Source organism: Onychostoma macrolepis, chromosome 16, assembly GCF_012432095.1.
Source record: "Onychostoma macrolepis isolate SWU-2019 chromosome 16, ASM1243209v1, whole genome shotgun sequence".
In the NCBI taxonomy this organism is placed as follows: domain Eukaryota; kingdom Metazoa; phylum Chordata; class Actinopteri; order Cypriniformes; family Cyprinidae; genus Onychostoma; species Onychostoma macrolepis.
In genome coordinates this window covers 14,578,541-14,597,714 of record NC_081170.1, presented here as the reverse complement: position 1 = coordinate 14,597,714, position 19,174 = coordinate 14,578,541, and the positions used below count along the sequence as shown (strand labels likewise).

Genomic DNA, 19,174 nt, shown 5'->3' with positions numbered 1-19,174 from the left:
TGCCGAACCAGTTGTAGGCTACCTACCAAACGTTTCGAAAGCGAAGCTCGTTCTGTACGTGTTTCGTCAATTATTGGTCAACAGACGAAAAGTCCCGCCCCTGTACGAATGTATATATATAAACGGTGCAAGCTTCTCCCATACGCTTCCGCCTTGCAAAAGTAAAATGTAGTAGATTTGACTGTAGTAGATTTGACTGCAGTTTCAATTTCGAAGGACGTCGTTGATAAATTGGATTAAAAGCATTAATGTGAATTAGCGAAAATGTTCCCTGGGAGTAAAGTTTCAAACGACAACGGCTTTTGGCCATGCATTGGAATAGCAGCTCTTAACGTCAACAACAGCTCGAGCGGGTTTGGTCGCAAGCCTCTGGTAAGGCCAGAACTGAAAACTCTAAACCAGTTCACAGGGAACGGTATCCAGGGCTCGGTACCATCCTCGCCTGAGACGGACTGCGAGGAAAGAGATGATTACACCTCCATCTACGCCGCCATGGAAATGGACACGCGAGAGATTATTGACATTTTCTTAAAAACCTATACAGGACTCCCTCATTCTAAAAAAAGTGGAAAAAACCCGGTTCTGTCTACGATGAAGCGGGTCGTGGACAGTCTCGTGGTGAAGCACGAACTGGCTTACAAAGGTAATTTCACAAGTAGGTTACTTGCTTCCTTTTCGCAAGTAGCGCTCTACGGCTTCCATTTCGCTTTGTTTCATAATGTTTATGGGTTGATAAGAGCAGGGCAAATATTGTTAAAGAGTCTTATGGCAGCCTCACCCTCAACACACGCACCTGGCCTGGCAGGTTGCGCCGCTTCATGCCACGTATTGCTACAGTTGAGTCAGCAGTGGCCTTTAACGTTTCACTCTTTCAGGTATGATTGGACGGCTGAATCTGGAGCAGAAAGGAGAAGATGTGAGTTTTGTCAAGACTGTGGCAACAGAACTCTTCAGCGATGGCATCACAAACTGGGGTCGCATTGCCAGCCTGCTGACTTTTGGGGCAATCTTATGCAAGCATCAGACTGATAGAGGACTTAGCAAGTGTGTGAGTCTGGTGGGGGAAGAGATCTCTTCCTATATTCTCACAGACCAACGGGACTGGCTGCTCAAAAACAAAGCATGGGTGAGTCCCCACCCCCCCCATGACAGGCCTGCATATGCTCTTATTTTGAGTTTTCATTTGTTTGTAACCTGTACTCACCTTGTGTATGTATATTTTTCTCCTTAGGATGGCTTTGTGGAATTTTTTCATGTCCCGGATACAGAGGCAGCTGTGAGAAACACATTGATGGCCATCGGTAGCGTGGCAACATTCGGAGCTGCACTTGCTTATTTGATACGGTGAATCCAAATGGACTTTGTGACAGATATTGAAAAACAAAAAGGACTCTAAGTGAACATGTTTTTTTTTCTTCTTTGAAACATCTAAGAGAAATCAGTTTGCTTTTTGTTTTCAATATTTTTTTTTTTTGAATTTCAAGTGTATATAAAAACTGGTTCCAATGGAAAACTATTTTTTTATTAAAAAGTAAAATTTAAAATGTTCAGATCTCAATTGTTGATGTGCAGGTAACTCTTTCAATGCCAGTTTTTGTGTGCAGTTTACACAAGAATCGCATGTTAAATTGTCATTACACATCCAGCAGTGTTCTGTATGCCAGAGATATACTTGGCTAAATTGGGAATTTTGAAAAAGCCGTACATTTAAAATTCACAACTATTTGTTGCAACAGATTTTAAAAAATTGTGTAATTAGCCATTTTAGCACAACACCTTTTCACAATGTCACTTTTTGTTTCAGAAATATTCTCTTGCGATATAGTGCATGTATCCACATATGACTTCAGGTGCTGGCTTTAGCTGATAAGTAAGCTTTAAAGCTTTTATCTAAAAGCTTATGGTGGTTCTGTTTTTGAGTCCTAAGCTTAGGACTATGATAGCTAACCACAAGGCTGCTAAATGTTTTCATTGCCTGCAGATTGACCTTTTGGATACACTGAGAAGTTTGAGAAGTCATGGTCAATGAGAAGTCATGGTCAATGATCTTTTTCTGTGAATCCTTTTTTCTAAACTGCAAATTAAACCTAGTTTTAATATTCTTAGTTAATTAATCTCTCACCACCATTAAATGTGTGGCTAGGTAAAGTACAAACTGTATGTGCTTTATTTAGCTAATCATTTGTAGCTTCAAAGGTTTTCTAGCTTTTCATCTGTACATGTTGTTATACAGCAGACTTGTGTAAATTAAAGAGTTGACCATATCTATATGTTATTGTGGCCTTCTGAAAAAGTCGCACTGTACTGTGGAAATATTTTAGCAAGTTTGTCAGACACAAAGAAACTCATTGATGTATGTGAACACCATTCAAGGGGGGAGGGAGGAATTCATGTATCTTATTTCAAAGAGTTGATTTTGTTTGCTTAGCCAAGTTGTTGAATCACACTGTTCAAACTGTAGGACCCAAGCATATTAATACTTCATATACAAACCCCTTGCCATCCTTTTAGCTTTTGCCATAAAGGGTTTGTAACCAAATCTTCCAGCCACCGATGTCTATGATTATTTGTACATCTGAGTATCTTGACTGTAATCCTGGCTCAAAATATATTTTTATTTTGTCACCTATAATCTGTCTTAAATTATTTTATTCTGAGAAACAAATAATAGCACTACATATGAATTCCTTTCCAGCTGCACAATGTGTAGCAGGAAGTATGACGTTGTAAATATGAACTCAGTATTTGTCATTGTGTTCTGATCCTTATACAGAGGAAGTTCGTCAATTGATTTCTTAATCTCTTTGTTTGCTGTACTTTTTGCCTGAAGCTGCTGGATGTAGCCAGTTTGGCTTGATTTCCAATGTGGAAGTAATGCTTGCTAACATAATGTTTGTTAACATCGTGACTGTCACACGGTTTGCGTGATTTACTTTACTGACCCTACGCTTCCATACAATGAGTCACTTTTTAATGCTGAATGGCCAGAGTTTAAAAATCACATGAAGCTTTAAGAAACCACAGCAGTTTATATTGTTTAAAAAAAATTCTGGCTGAAATTGCTGTGAATGAAATCAGATGTTAGTGGCTTACATGGTAATGTCCCCTCCCTTAGTGAATGACATCCACGGCTATGTAAGAGTTCACAGGAAATGTTTAGATAGTAGAATGACAATTCATTATGTGTTGACATTCTGGAAATATCTTAAATACTTTGCATGCGTGTATCTCATACCCTTGATAAGGAAAGGCCAGTTAAAGAAGGAAATGTCATGAACCATGAGCAAGGCAGTGGCACTCCAGTGATGGTCCAGTCTATGAAATAGGAATACAGCCTGTATAGGCTTATAGGAAGAGATGTATTTGAGACACATTGAATGTATCATGGTTTATGACACTAGTGCTCAATGCTGTGTCGAATGGTAGAAATAGTTTTCAGTGGGTCTTAAACAGTTTGTTTCATTAGCATTCCCACATTTGACAACTTAATGCTAGAAAAAAGCTAAATGAATGCCCTGAAGGGACAGTTCACCCAAAAATGAATGTTCTGTTGTCATTTACTCACTGTCATTTGGTTCCTGCGTGACTTTCTACTGTAGAACACAAAAGGAATATATTTTGAGGAATGTTTCAATGCTTTTTTTTTTTTCATACAACGAAAGTCAATGAGGCCAAATCACCATGAGACCGTTTTTTTTTTTTACTTTCATAAACAAAAGTACACTGAGACATTTTTCAAAATATCTTGTTTTGTGATAGACTTTCAAATATGACAGAAGCAATGATGACAGAATTTTAATTTTGGGTGCTACCCCTTTAACTCTTTAAGCCAGAAGTTTGCTTATCAAAACATACAGCATTTTTTTCCTTTTTTTTTTTTAAGATCCAGGATATCCTGCTGAAATATCAGATTAGCCTGCATGCTTAAAACATTTCAACCTGATTTGCAAAAGAATCTCCTGACAGAACACAGTTTAGTCCTTCATTAGGAACAAGTCTGTATTGGTTTTTCTGGCTAAGCTTGACAATATTTGTGTGAGTGTTCTTGTTTGCTCAGATTGGCTTTGTGTCTGGTTACAGGCCATCCGTGGGGTCTAATGAGGACTATGGTAATGACACACACAGGGCCTCACCTGATCCTCCAGCTCACAGCAGCAGCACCTGCTGTGGTTACCTGAGCCAGGCGGCACATGGCTGTTAAACTCAGTGGAATACAGGTAAAGCCATGTGACAACACGTACTAATCTGTACAATCTTTTTCTATGGTAGTCCATGGATTGTTCTTTTTTTTAAGTTTCACACAACAGATATCTGTAGTGAGAGGTTAAAAGCCATTCATTTGTGATTGATTGATTTGCTTGGCCAGTGTATTTTGCAGTTATAGGCTCTAAGGCTTTTTAAAATAACTTAAATTGGCGAAGTGATAGAAATAGTGCTGGTGGCCCTGCTCGATCATTTATTGAGCTGTTTAACTTCATCAACGTTTTCTTTATTTCCCTTTTTATGTTGTTCCCAGTGTATATGTGAATCGAAAGGCTCTAAATAAATTTGCGAAGTGATATGGAACTGTAATGTGGTACTACTTCAACCGTGCAGTTATTGAAAAACATTAGAACGCCCTTCAGCCAATAAGAATCAAGCATTCTAGACTGCTGTGTTATACAATGGACTACTTAGTGTGGGGGGAAAAAAAATAAAAAATCCAATGGAACATAATGCTTGTTAATGTAAAGAGTGTACAAACAATGGGCATATCCAGACTGCATGTAATATTAGAAACCACTTTGTTAGATGTATTGTCTATTGATTTCTCTGAATGTGGAACAATAGGAGGAGGAGCATGCACTATATTGTATAAAAAGGAAGCAGGCAGAAAAGACCTTAATAGAAAACCCTTGGTGTTTAAAAAAAATGAGCTTGTGTTATCTTAAGGAAATTTTATGCATAATCTTTAAATATCATTCTTTGGCCAAACTATCTCATCACATGTTTTGCAGGGAAGTTGGTTGGCCTGCTTGAACAGTGACACTTCATTTACATAGCTCTTTAACTTTATCACAGTTTTCGTTATTTCCTTTTTTTTTTATGAAGTTCCTAGTATTTAGCTTTCATGTTCTGGTAATCTTGTTGATAGAAGAATTCATAGTCATGACAGACTGCTGGATCATCAGATTTGTGACCTTTCCTCTACACGTAATTCCACAAGGAAAACACATCATTTCCACACGCTGTCATAAAGATAACCGCTCTAAAATCAGAAAAAGTGTGCCGCCCTCTGACCCCTCAGGTAATGGGTTTTATGCGTAATTTGTGTATTTGATAAATATTTCTAATATTTTATCTTCTGATTAAATGGTTAAACAGTTCCTAGTGGTCTATATTAGTCAGCTCATTAGGAGAAAAATATTGTTTTGACTCACTGTTACCTTCGAGTCACCTGACTTGTGTCTTGGATTGAGTGTTCCTTGGTTTATGTACTGTGTACACAAACGCATGAGGCAAAACTCACAAGGCACATGTGGTAGGCTGTCGAATAGCATACATGGTGTAAATAAATTCATCTTATCTCATCTGATTTCCCTTATTCTGACCCTCGCTCACGTTTTTTCCTCTTGTGGAGACTTCTGTCCTGGGTCATTTATTCCATGCATATGTAAATGTAATACAAATCATGTGTTTCCATTGTGAGAGCTTATATACCAAGGATGCACAACAGATATTGCTCAAGATTGTGATTATGTTTGAGAAGAAAGTGCTTGGTAGTCTGACGTGTTGAACTGTTACATTGGTAACAACTGGACATTTTCTACTCTGTTACTACTGATGTTTCAATGGCTGTTGAAATACAATCTGGTACAATTTTTAAATAAGCAAAAGAGTTTCGAAAATCTGTTGTGTTCATATTGTACGTAACAGTGTTTTGATTGTTATACTCTTTGAGAACGCCAAGCAAGTGGTTAAAATAACTGTTTACATAGAAGATTATTGAGTAAGTGGCAGGTATAGCCATTATGGAAGACTAATTCTTAGATTTAGACGCCAGCATGTTTGTGGACATTTTACTCTAAATCCTCATCATCACTGTAAACCTTATTCTATGATGTGTGGTTGACAGGCAGCAGGTACATAGTCTTTAGTGGTAATGTGGTCTGGTCTGGTCTGATTCTGTTCAGGCTGTAAAATGTTTGAGGTGAAGAAGGACAAAGGTTTGTTGACCTATGACACACATTCATTGTCAAAATAACTTACTGACTCAAACTCGGAACATATGAGACTGACTGATGTTGTGAAAAATGTAGTGGTCAAAAATGTGTGTATTTGCTATGATTTATACCTCTAGCAACTCCAGCTGTATGAAATATGGTTTCCACCAGGTTTGAGCTTATTAGCATGACATAAGAAATTAAATACTTTCAGTAAGTGTCTTTTCTGTAGATTGCTTCTGAAGTCTTTATCTTATTGATTGATTCATTAATAATTCTGCATTATTCTGATATACTTTGAACAGTTTCTCTAATAATAATTCACTATAGCAAAACTGTACTGTGTGATGCCACAATGTCCTTAAAATATGACTTGTGAGATTTATCTAAATCATTTTGTATTAATTCAAGCACTTCATGATTCCATGTTGTCTCTGTATATGTCTGCTTGTATCCATATTTCATATACTGAATAAGCTCCTGTGTTTTTCTGAGAAATATAAAATAAATGTTTTTTCCCTAAAAATGTTTCAGCTTTTACATGATGCATTACAATTATGAGATTTATGTAAATCGTTTTGTATTAATTTAAGCACTTTTCCAAGCACTTTTAAGCACAACTCCATATAGTGTGTATATTATGTATAACTGCTTTCATCCATTTATATTTAATATACTGTATAAGCTCCTGTGTTTTTCTGAGAAATATATTTATTTTTCTCCTAAAAATGTTTCAGCTCTTTGGTGATGTATTACAATTACTTATGAGATTTATGTAAATCATTTTGTATTCATTCAAGCACTTCATGATTTCATATTGTCTGTGTATTATATAAAAGTCTGTTTTTAATATACATTTCATATATTGTATAAGCTCCTGTGTTTTTCTGATAAATAAAAACTAAATATGTATTTTTTTTCTTAAAGTTTCAGATTTTGTTGATGTAATACCATAACTCATGAAAATTACAAAAATATTTTTGTATTTATTCAAGCACTTCATGATTCCATATAGTCTGTGTATTATGTATAACCTAACTTTTAACCATATAGTTCATATAATCTATACAAAGCTTCTTTTACGAGGCGACAGAGACATGAGATGTGCGGATTCATCTGCATGCTTTTATTTAAAGGGGTGGTTTACTGCTTTTTTTCTTTGCTTGATTGTGTTTATGGGGTGCAATATAACATGTCTTCGTGTTTCGTTTGTTAAAAAACGCCTTATTTTTCATATATTTCACCTTTATTGTAAGCCGCTTTCTCCTCTGTCATTTGAACGACCGCTTGACTTCCTGATTCTATGAAACCACTCCCTCAGAAACAGGCAATGGGCTCAGATTGGTTAGTTGGGCCCATAAATTAAAAATTTATGATTGGCTAAACTACGTACTGCACATTGTCCGAAACTTCACGCCCATTACCTTTATGGGCGACAGTTGCATGTGCTGCGGTCAAATGTAAATAATGGTGTCAATATTAGTCAATATCAGTTTGAGCCAGAATCAGACCCAGAAAGCGGTAATGAAGAGAGTCAAGCAGAACTTCCGCAAGCACGGCTCTTACAAAACGTTTCTGAATGGAAGTTTGCTGTTGTGATTACATATAATTATTTGAAGTTTGTACACGTTTGTCTTATACACACAAAATAGCATCGAACTAACTGGCCACTATAACCAAACAGCGTTGGCTTGTGTTTACAGTCTTGATCAAATCGAAAAATTACGTCATAAAGTATACATGGAAAATACATTTACAAAATTAGTACATAATTACAAATTCGGTCCAAAATGTTTGTACGCTGCTTGTCATAGACACACGAAATAGCATTTAACTAACTGGCTAAAGCCAGCGTTGGCATTTGTTTACGTCCTTGATAAAACTAAAACATTACGTCTGAATTTATAGATGCAAATACATTTAAAATTATGAAATCTTACTTACAGGTTGTGGCACTACAACTGCTGCCTCTGGTTTTAAAGTTGGAACCGCTCCATGTTTTAGTAAGTTTCTGTGTGAATCCGGCATTGAACTCGTGTAGATTCTGGAAGCTGTCTTCCGTAAAATGCGCAGCACAGAGAGCTAAATTAGGATTGTAATTGTCAGGAACATAATCAAACATAAATTTTAACCATTGTTGACGAACTACAGCATCCGTAGGAAGCCCGAACACAGAAGACCTGACAGCTGGGTGAAAATAACACCGTTTCGACGGCATGGCTACAACTCTCCACTATAACTCTTCTTCTTCGACAAAGCCGCAGAACATGGCCTTGCCCCCTCTTTGGCATGTTCCGGAGGGAGGGGTTGATGCAAATTTATGGGTTTTTTACATATGCAACCCGGGAAGTATCTCGTTGTAGTCCCATATGAGTCGTTTTTGTAGGCATTAAACTTCCTGATTTTTAAAAGACGATATCTCCGCTTACGTTGAACTTTCAGCGCAGCAACTTTGCGGATACTGTTCATGCACCAACAGCAACATTACACACTATTTAAAATGAAAAAAGTGAAATGGCAGTAAACCACCCCTTTAAAGGCGTGGTCATGAGACAGGCATAGGTCGACAACAACAACAGGAATGGTTCAGGCAAGACAAGAGAGAGTATCCAAAGGAAGGTGTGAGTCAGTCGACGGCGAACACAATCCTGAGTTCGAGGCAAACGGGGGAATCCACAAGACGAGCTAGAGTCCAGGCAATGTGCAAACACAGTCCGAAACAGCAAGGCAAAGTGTAATTCCAAAACACAGGCGAGAATAAAAACACGGGAAAAACAGGCAAGGCAAGACTATAACTAAACTGGGAAAGCTAGTGCAGGCTCCGTAGAGTAGCTATCAACTAAACAGTGATAAACACCAAACAATACTCGGCAGTTTGAAAAGGATCTGAATGGGTGAAATATAGTGTGTGTGTGATTGGTTACAGCTGTGTGTAATCAGTGCAATGGATGATGGGGAATGCAGTCCAGAGTGACATGTAACAGTCTGTGTGGTGTGAGGGTCAATATGATGGAGGGGCGACCTCTGGTGGCAATTGGATGGAAATCCATGATCTGGATTCGTGACATCTCCGCCATGGGGACGGGGGGCTGCTCTGACAGAGCAGAAGACCACCAGTCCAGAGCAGACAGAGCAGAAGACCACCAGGCCGGAGCAGACGGAACTGAAGACCACGGCAGGGACTGGGACCTAGGGAACACTGAGACACACAAGACAGACGGAGCATTTATGGCCCCAAGGGCCAAAGGCAGGGAACACAAAAGGTTCCTCAATAGTTTCCCTGATGACAACTGAACAGACAGACAGTTCAAAATCAGGCTCATAGACTGAAACTGGACAGGCTGACAATTCACACTCTGGCTCATTAGTAGAGACTGGACAGACAGATAATTCAGAATCAGATTTGACTGCAAAATTTAAACCAACAGACAGTTCACAATTGGATGCCTTGACTGGTACTGAATTGGCAGACAGTTCAGTGATTGGCAGATAATTCACAATCCAGGGCATGGACAGAGGCTGAAGTAGACCGTTCAGTGACAGAAACTGGCAAGACAGACAGTTAAAAATCAGACTCATTGAAGGAAACTGGACTGGCAGGTAGTTCACAAACAGATTCATGGGCTGATATGGTATAGACTGGTCAGCTCAAAATTAGTTGTATTAACTGAAGCTGGCAGATCAGAATAATAAGCAATGTTCAAATACTCTTGAATATAGTCCTCGAGTGATCGTGTGCCCTGTTCGAGGGCTAATAACAGTTTTGCAATGTCCATACCTGGCCAGTGTTCACTCGAAAAGCCGCGGGATCCTTGTGTGGCCGAGTAATCTGTTACGGGGCGACAGAGACGTGAGACATGCGGATCCATCTGCATGCTTTTATTTAAAGGCGTGGTCATGAAACAGGCATAGGTCGACAACAACAGGAATAGTTCAGGCAAGACAAGAGCAAGTATCCAAAGGAAGGTATGAGTCAGTCGACGGCGAACAGAATCCTGAGGGCGAGGCAAACGGGGAATCCACAAGACAAGCTAGAGTCCAAGCGAGGTGCAAACACAGTCCGAAACAGCAAGGCAAAGGGTAATTCCAAAACACAGGCGAGAATAAAAACACGGGAAAAACAGACAAGGCAAGACTATAACTAAACTGAGAAAGCTAGGTAGTCTCCGTAAAGTAGCTACCAACTAAACAGTGATGAACGCTAAACAATACTCGGCAGTTTGAGAAGGATCTGAATGGGTGTAATATAGTGTGTGTTTGATTGGTTACAGCTGTGTGTAATCAGTGCAATGGATGATGGGGATGAAGAAAATAATTTTTGTATTAATTCAAGCACTTTTATATCTCTATATCATATATATCATATAGGCCTAGTCTGCTGCCATTGTATATTTCATCTTCCTATCTTTTCCGCCAAATAAAAACGAATGCTATTAATACTAGTGTCTCATCCTCTTTTCTTTGTAAATGCTTGTAGGTCAATTATTTCACCAAAGCAGAAATCTATTGAGTTACTTTCACTTTTGCTTAAGATTCTGGTAATATTAGCTTCTCTGTACTTTTACTACTTTCCAAACTTGTAAATGCTCAAAGAAAGGACATATTCTTGTGACTCTATGCATTATAATGTAATAAAATAACTATAATATAACTAAATATAATATTTGAACAGTTTTTTTATTATATGCACAGAAAAGGTCTTCCAGACAAATGAAGAAAATAATATACTAAATGCCCCTAAGATACAGATAATTGTAATTGCCAGCTGTTATCAGTTTCTGGAGGACCACTGTCCTGCAGAGTTTAGTTCCAACCCTAATAAAACAAACCTGCAGCTGATCAGCATCTTCAGGATTACTAGAAACTTGCAGGCAGGTGTTTTGGAGATGGTTGAAAGCTACACTCTGGGACAGTGGCCCTCTAGGATTGGAATTGGACACACGTGTCATAGAAGGATGACGTTCAAGAACGGTCCATAGACTGAACACACACTGTATGTGGCTTGAACTTTGATCTATATAAGATTTATCTGTCTACCCTATCTACTGGAGTGAGGTGTTTAAAAGTGAAACTCTTCAATTATTACAAGTCATCCAATCAAAACTGTTGGTAATCATGATGTAATGGATTTAATTTTTTTTGAGATCATGTTACAAGGGGAAATTGCAAATACAGTCCTATGGAATTTTTCTTCTTTCAGCTGAGTTCTCCTTTCTGCTATTTTTAAAGCTGATAATCATGGTAATGTCTGGATTTTTTGTCACATGCTGTCATATGAAATATCGAGAAGTAGATGTTGTGATATTTTTTGTGGAAAACTAGGTACACTCTTTGTTTCTTTGTTTCTTTCTTTCTTTCTTTCTTTCTTTCTCTTTTAAAAGCATCCCACTATTAAATCTAATGTATACACAAAAAATCTATCTTTTGTGTATACATTAGATTTAATAGTGGGTTGAGCTCTTAGCATATGTCAGTCCTCTGTTGTGTCTGTCATGTGTTCCCGCCTCTTGTTTCCATATTTGGTCATGTTCCTGTCCTTGTTAAGTGTGATTATTAGTTAAGTCTTGTCCAGCTGTGTTTTAGTTATTATCAGTGATTGTCATGTGTATTTAGTTCCTGCCTGTTTAGTTAGTTTTGGTCTGGTCTACTCGTTATTCCCCGGTGTTCCTGTCTGTGTCAACCTTGCCTTGTCTTGCCCTGTCCTGATGTCCTCATTAAAGACTATTATTTTGAAGTTTATCCTCGTCTGAGTGTTCCTTGTTCCTCCCTGCTGTGTGCACCGTGACAGCATATCTGTGGTCTTTGGGAATTTCTACAAGGAAACTGCCAAAACCACACCTATTTACATCCAGGAAGGTATCAGAAAACCAGGATTCCCCTTTACTTATTATTTGTAATTATTTTGCATGATGCAAAGTTTTTTTTTTTTTTTTTTTTTAAATTCTTTTCCCAATGTCAAAATGCATGTCTGGAAAAGCAGCCTAAATGCAAAGTGTTGTGTTTGGAAAAGGTGTTGACATGGAATGTCTTGCTGCAGCATGTTTGTTCTAGGGCGTGCAAGATAACTCCTGAGAAGAAATGTAAATGAGGAAACATTTCACTCTGACTAATAAATCCTCAGAAGGTTTATGTTGCAGATGATAAAATGTAAACACATGCAAGGCACGATAAATAGAAAGGGATCATTTTTCACCTGTCAGCTGTTTTGCATGTGCTGCACGATATTGTAAATAGGCCAAAGGTTGTCAGCAGCTTGCAGGTGTCTTTTGTTTCTTTACTCATACATGTGAGCACATAATCGCCATACAGCTTATGTAAGATATTTAGATTTATTTAATTAATTAATTTTTTTCTGTTGAAAAAGTATTACCATGAAATGTGTGGGTGTTTTTTACTTTCAAAAAACTTGCTATTACATGTTCGGATACTTTCAAATTCCTTTCTGTTTCATGAAAGAACCATGTTCAAGAGAACTATCTGACGCTTTCAGACGCTATATATTCTATGTACAGTGAGGAAAATAAGTATTTGAACACCCTGCTATTTTGCAAGTTCTCCCACTTAGAAATCATGGAGGGTCTGAAATTGTCATCGAGGTGCATGTCCACTGTGAGAGACATAATCTAAAAAAAATCCAGAAATCACAATGTATGATTTTTAACTATTTATTTGTATGATACAGCTGCAAATAAGTATTTGAACACCTGAGAAAATCAATGTTAATATTTGGTACAGTAGCCTTTGTTTGCAATTACAGAGGTCAAACGTTTCCTGTAGTTTTTCACCAGGTTTGCACACACTGCAGGAGGGATTTTGGCCCACCTCCACACAGATCTTCTCTAGATCAGTCAGGTTTCTGGCTTTGAGCTCCTCCAAAGATTCTCTATTGGGTTTAGGTCTGAGACTGGCTAGGCCACGCCAGAACCTTGATATGCTTCTTACAGAGCCACTCCTTGGTTATCCTGGCTGTGTGCTTCGGTCATTGTCATGTTGGAAGACCCAGCCTCGACCCATCTTCAATGCTCTAACTGAGGGAAGGAGGTTGTTCCCCAAAATCTCGCAATACATGGCCCCGGTCATCCTCTCCTTAATACAGTGAAGTTGCCCTGTCCCATGTGCAGAAAAACACCCCAAAGCATGATGCTACCACCCCATGCTTCACAGTAGGGATGGTGTTCTTGGATGGTACTCATCATTCTTCTTCCTCCAAACACGTTTAGTGGAATTATGACCAAAAGTTCTATTTTGGTCTCATCTGACCACATGACTTTCTCCCATGACCTCTGGATCATCCAAATGGTCATTGGCAAACTTAAGTCAGGCCTGGTTTAAGCAGGGGAACCTTCCGTGCCATGCATGATTTCAAACCATGACGTCTTACTGTATTACCAACAGTAACCTTGGAAACGGTGGTCCCAGCTCTTTTCAGGTCATTGACCAGCTCCTCCTGTAGTTCTGGGCTGATTTCACCTTTCTTAGGATCATTGAGACCCCACGAGGTGAGATCTTGCATGGAGCCCCAGTCCGAGGGAGATTGACAGTCATGTTTAGCTTCTTCCATTTTCTAATGATTGCTCCAACAGTGGACCTTTTTCACCAAGCTGCTTGGCAATTTCCCGTAGCCCTTTCCAGCCTTGTGGAGGTGTACAATTTTGTCTCTAGTGTCTTTGGACAGCTCTTGGTCTTGGCCATGTTAGTAGTTGGATTCTTACTGATTGTATGGGGTGGACAGGTGTCTTTATGCAGCTAACGACCTCAAACAGGTCCATCTAATTTAGGATAATAAATGGAGTGGAGGTGGACATTTTAAAGGCAGACTAACAGGTCTTTGAGGGTCAGAATTTAGCTGATAGACAGGTGTTCAAATACTTATTTGCAGCTGTATCATACAAATAAATAGTTAAAAAATCATACATTGTGATTTCTGGATTTTTTTTTTTAGATTATGTCTCTCACAGTAGACATGCACCTACGATGACAATTTCAGACCCCTCCATGATTTCTAAGTGGGAGAACTTGCAAAATAGCAGGGTGTTCAAATACTTATTTTCCTCACTGTATATAGAAATAATACATTCCATATGGTCTTTTTAACATGTTTAAATGTTTTTTTTGTTTGTTTTTTTTTTCCCTTATCCACCTTATGATCTTGAGTGAAGTGACCGATGACCTTAGAGTCTCAGCTGCATTGGTGGATTATGGTTAAATGTACATCCTGTAACGTGATCTCATTATTATTACAGTGCATAACGTGTGGTGGTAAATCTACAGTATAGAATATTCCAATTAACATGGTCATCATTGTAAAATTACCTGCTATTGCTTTTTTTGTATTGTTGGGGAGAGGTTAGGGTTGGAGAGAAATTTATTACACAGCTCTCTGGATTATGTGATTCCGATTGGTCAGTTGCGACATCTCGCAGAATTGCTTGATCTGTGCATATTTCTCTCCTGATTGAGTTGAGATAACCTTCTCACTGTAGAAAGCAATAGGATAGAGGACTCATATTTTAGTGGAAAGCAGTGGTTTGAAGTTAAAAATGCCCTAATTTTGGATTTATTTCTTACAAGCATGCTGCTTTTTACTTCACAAAATGTTAATTGATAGACTGGAGTCCTGTGGGTTACTTGTGGATTTCTTCAAAATTTTCAGATGAAGAAACTCATCTGAAACTTATAAAATGACTTGTATAACATTGTTGCAATGTCTGTGTTGCACGAATGATTATTTTGTACATTGTATAAAAAATGTATTTGTGTGAATCAGAAATTGTTACCAGCTTCAGTACTGTGACGTATTTCCAAATGAAACAGCCAGACGGTTGGAAGCAAGTGCTTAAGGATGTTCTGATCAAGCTGATGTCATCAGAAAAGAAACGTTATTCCAGAAGGTAAGCAAATTTTCAGATTTAGATTTTTTTGTGTTTGTGGATTCACTTGCATTAATTGTTTACCACAAGACTAATATAGAAAAGTGCACTAACAAAGTAAACTAATTCATGCAGACCCAAAGATAATACATGAGCAAGATTATATAATAATTTCACCCCAAATTAATAGGCTGCTTTATGTCTTTGTATTCTTCCATTTAAACTGGTGTATATCCAAATCCACAAAAAATGTGTGGGTTTATGTGCTAATTATACAAATAATAAGACCAGGTTGCATAGTTCCTTGATGCAGTTTTCAGATGGATTTCTCATGTTCTCATGTTTTATGCAAAATAGTCATGCTTGCTAATATGTTGTTATAACACTTTGGCTGAACTTGCATGGACAGTGGTTCTACATGATGGAAACATGTTATCTCTACATAAATATTGAATGTAGGATGAACTAAAGTAAATTCAGTAAACTAAACTAAAATTTGACATGTCCAAATAACATGATTCAATCATGTGGAACCACTTTCCATGACTGAATCATGTTAAGCTAAAGAGTTACAAAATAATACCTGAATAATAAGATCAGGTTGCATAGTTCCTTGACTAAAAAAATGGCCATCTTGACTTTCAGATGGATTTCTCATGTTTTACAGTCTTAAAAAAAGTCAAGCTTAAATACTTCAGATTGTTGCAAGAAAGCCCAAACAACATTGAGCTCATGTTATTTATACACTAAGATATTGACCTTGACAGCGAACTTGACAGTAACTGTAAACACGTGAGAGCTTGTCACTGCTCTGTTCCCACGACCGACTCTTATTTCAGTTGATCTCTTGTCTTTTTTCCCATGCAGGGTTTAGTTACTTAGAAACACATTTCCAGCAGGGCTTTGTTGTCATTTTCACCTTAAGCATTTCAATATCTCAGTACATTCATTGGTAGTAGGCCTGCAGTTTCAAATGCTGCTCTAGCCTCACAGAAATGTACTATGTACACAGTGGAGCTACACTTCTGTCACTGTACAGTTCCTGTAATGTCACCTATAGCGTGACACAACTTGTCCTGTTTTGTTTGAAGATACCAGGTTGGCCTAGTCTGATCTGTTTGGCAATGACAGCCTGATGTTTTGATGTCCTCATACTCTGGCATTCATTGATCGTCTTCCCACACCTTTCTGGGAAATAAAAGCTGGCTGCTTCAACCAGGGAGTTTTCCAAACAACAACTTGGCAGTTCAAAGATAAAACTACTGGAAGTCTCAAATGTCAAACCTTTGATTTCATATTAGAGTTTCATTGCTTAATTTTGCTACAGTATCACAAGGCTTTTTTGTAATTGAAAAGTGCTTTGTAGAAAAATAAGTGAAATTTATGGCAAATAAAAAAGCCAAAAAGTCTATTTTATTAACTAATATAATGTTAACCTACAGAAGTACTAAAATCTGTTTTGTACCTTTACAATACACTGACAACAACCTAAAAACACAGGTTGTAATAAGAAAGTCACATGTAGAATCAAAGCGCATCACACGTAGCTTTCCCACAAGTTGAGGTAAATATCTAAATTTCATACAGATACAAAACACAATCATGGTAACACACAACACTAAAATGATCCAACAAATATTCATTTAACAACATGATGTAACACAAAACCCAAATGTACTTAACTAACAATAAAGTTTTTTTTATTTTATTTTTTTTTACATATAGCATTTTTACAGTTTCTGTATGTACTTCCTGTGACTTGCAACATTCCCTTCATTCTGTCTTTTGTCTTGTTTTTTGTCATAGTTATTGTTTGCACATTGTTTGCATAGTCTTGCGAATACTTTGTCAGTGTCTCTTGCGTAAATTTTTTTTTAGGACATGCCTACTTTTTTTGTTCTTTTTTTTTTTTTTTCAATTAATGACACATTTTGGCATTATTCATTTGAGGTAAAGAAAAGCCTGTTCATTTCACTTCTGTGTTTTCTTACCAAACCAGTATGTCCATTCGGATTCGGATTCGGATTCACATTCACAAACTGCGTCTTCGTTAGACATGACAAATGGCAACCATAAAGCTTTAAAGGAATATAAGAGTTTATTTATATCAAAAGGTGACAGACACCGCAAACTGATTCATAAGTGCATGCAGAGGCCTGTATAAAGGTAATCTTGTTAGTGCCTTTCATAGTTTCGTTCCGTGGGTGATGAAGGAAACGTGGCTGTTGTTGCCTCAATGACTGTTCAGCCAGGTACTATGAATGGTATGCGTCGCACCCTTCAAACGAATCTGGATTTGATGGTTACATGCCTGAAGACTTCTTTCTGTTCAAAGACCAAATGCACATTTCAAACCAAAATAAACAATAAAATCATATCTTAATATTAATGAGCTTTTGAAAAGTTAAATGTGCACTGTTGAGTTTAGCTTATGTTTGCACAATCAATTTTGCAACTTTTATGCTTTCTCACACGTAGCCTATGGCAGGTTGTGTATTTAAGAACATAATGTGCTTGACACATGCAGCAGCTGTATTGTCAGTAAGGGGTGTGTACATCTGTATGTTTGGATGAGATATGTGTTGTCATTTTAACTGCCCAACTTTCAGTCATTTGTGCCTGCTGTGGTGTTTACTTCTGTATGCACTCTGATACTGGACACTTTTAAACTGATTTATGGCATATTTTCACACTTTGGTTTGTCATTAAATGTAGATTTATACAAGAAAAGTGATGCTGTTGGTAAATGGGTTTACTGCCTGCTTGGCAGTTTCAAATGCCTGCATTGATCAACTTTTTCAGAGATGTTATATATAAGTGTGCAAATCCTTCCAGTTTAGAGTGGCCTTTAACAATTGTCAACATAACTAATAATAAATAGTTAGCATGTATCTGCCATTTAGCTTTAGTTTTTGGCTTGAGTCCCACAGGATGCATCAAATTGATCAAAAGTGACACCAAAGACTGTTATTTCACATAAATGCTGTTTTTAAATTTTCTATTCATTAAAGATTCCTGAAAGAAATGTGCCACAGTTTCCACAAAAATCAACAGTTTTCAACATTGATAGGTCTATTGATAAAAAATGTTTCCTGAGCACCAAATCAGCGTATTAAAACTGAAGAATTGGAGATTGGAATAATGGCTATTGAAAATTCAACTTTGCCATTACAGGAATTTATGAATTAAAATATTTTAAAATAGAAAACAGCTATTTTTGTCAGGATTCTGGACTGTTTGTGTCGTGTTCCTGTCCTCGTTTAGTTTGATTATTAGTTGATTCCCTGCACCTGTCTGTCCCTTGTTATCCTGTGCATTTAAGCCCCATTCTGTTCAGTCTGTGTTTGTTGAGTCCAGTACCGCTGCTCCCTACGCAGAGTATGCAGTTTGTGTAGGGCATCTACTTCCAGTGGGGCACCATCCCAGTTGTCCAAAAAAAAAAAATTTTTTTAAATAATAATAATATCAGCTCCATGGTAACTGCAAATTAACCATGATTTTGTTACTTCAAATAATAATTTACAAAGAAGTATTAAGATAATATTGTTTTTTCTGGTTATAAAAACAGACCTAAACCAACAACAGCCTTTAAAATGACTTAAAATGCATTATATAAAACAAAGCGGCAATAATGATTAATTCATAATAATATGGTATCATTGAATAACACTTAAAATAGCTACATAATGTAATACAAAATAAACAATTTATGTACATTACATGTTATTACAAATGCTTGCAAAGGGAGCCAAAGGCCTGGTAATTGCTGCTATTATACTAATGACGATCAAATCCTTGTTTAATATTGACCAAACATTTAATTCAAATATCCACTTAATCTTTCATTTTTGGCCACCTTTTGGTATAGATGACACAAAAATCAATCAGACAACTGTATTAATAAAATCATAGCCATAGGGCTTCAATAATACAGTTCTGTTTAGGGCACCCATTTGGCCAGCAGCGGCTCTGGTCAGGTCTCTATTGTCTTGTGTGTATCTGCTGTTTCCTTGTGGATTACCCCTTTGTTCTGGAATATAATAAAGACTATTTGTTTGATCCTCATCTCTGTAGTCTCTCCTACATAGCGTGTGACAGAAG

General features: G+C 37.4%; 1 protein-coding gene across 1 annotated transcript; it reads left to right on the top strand.

The window, feature by feature from the left end:
* The first annotated feature begins 131 nt into the window (after nt 1-131).
* Nucleotides 132-2,628, top strand: mcl1b (MCL1 apoptosis regulator, BCL2 family member b). The gene is made up of 3 exons (XM_058747616.1): nt 132-643; nt 876-1,126; nt 1,232-2,628. The coding sequence occupies exons 1-3, from the start codon at nt 265-267 to the stop codon at nt 1,346-1,348; spliced, it is 747 nt and encodes a 248-aa protein (XP_058603599.1). The 5' UTR covers nt 132-264; the 3' UTR covers nt 1,349-2,628.
* Nucleotides 2,629-19,174: the final 16,546 nt, after the last annotated feature.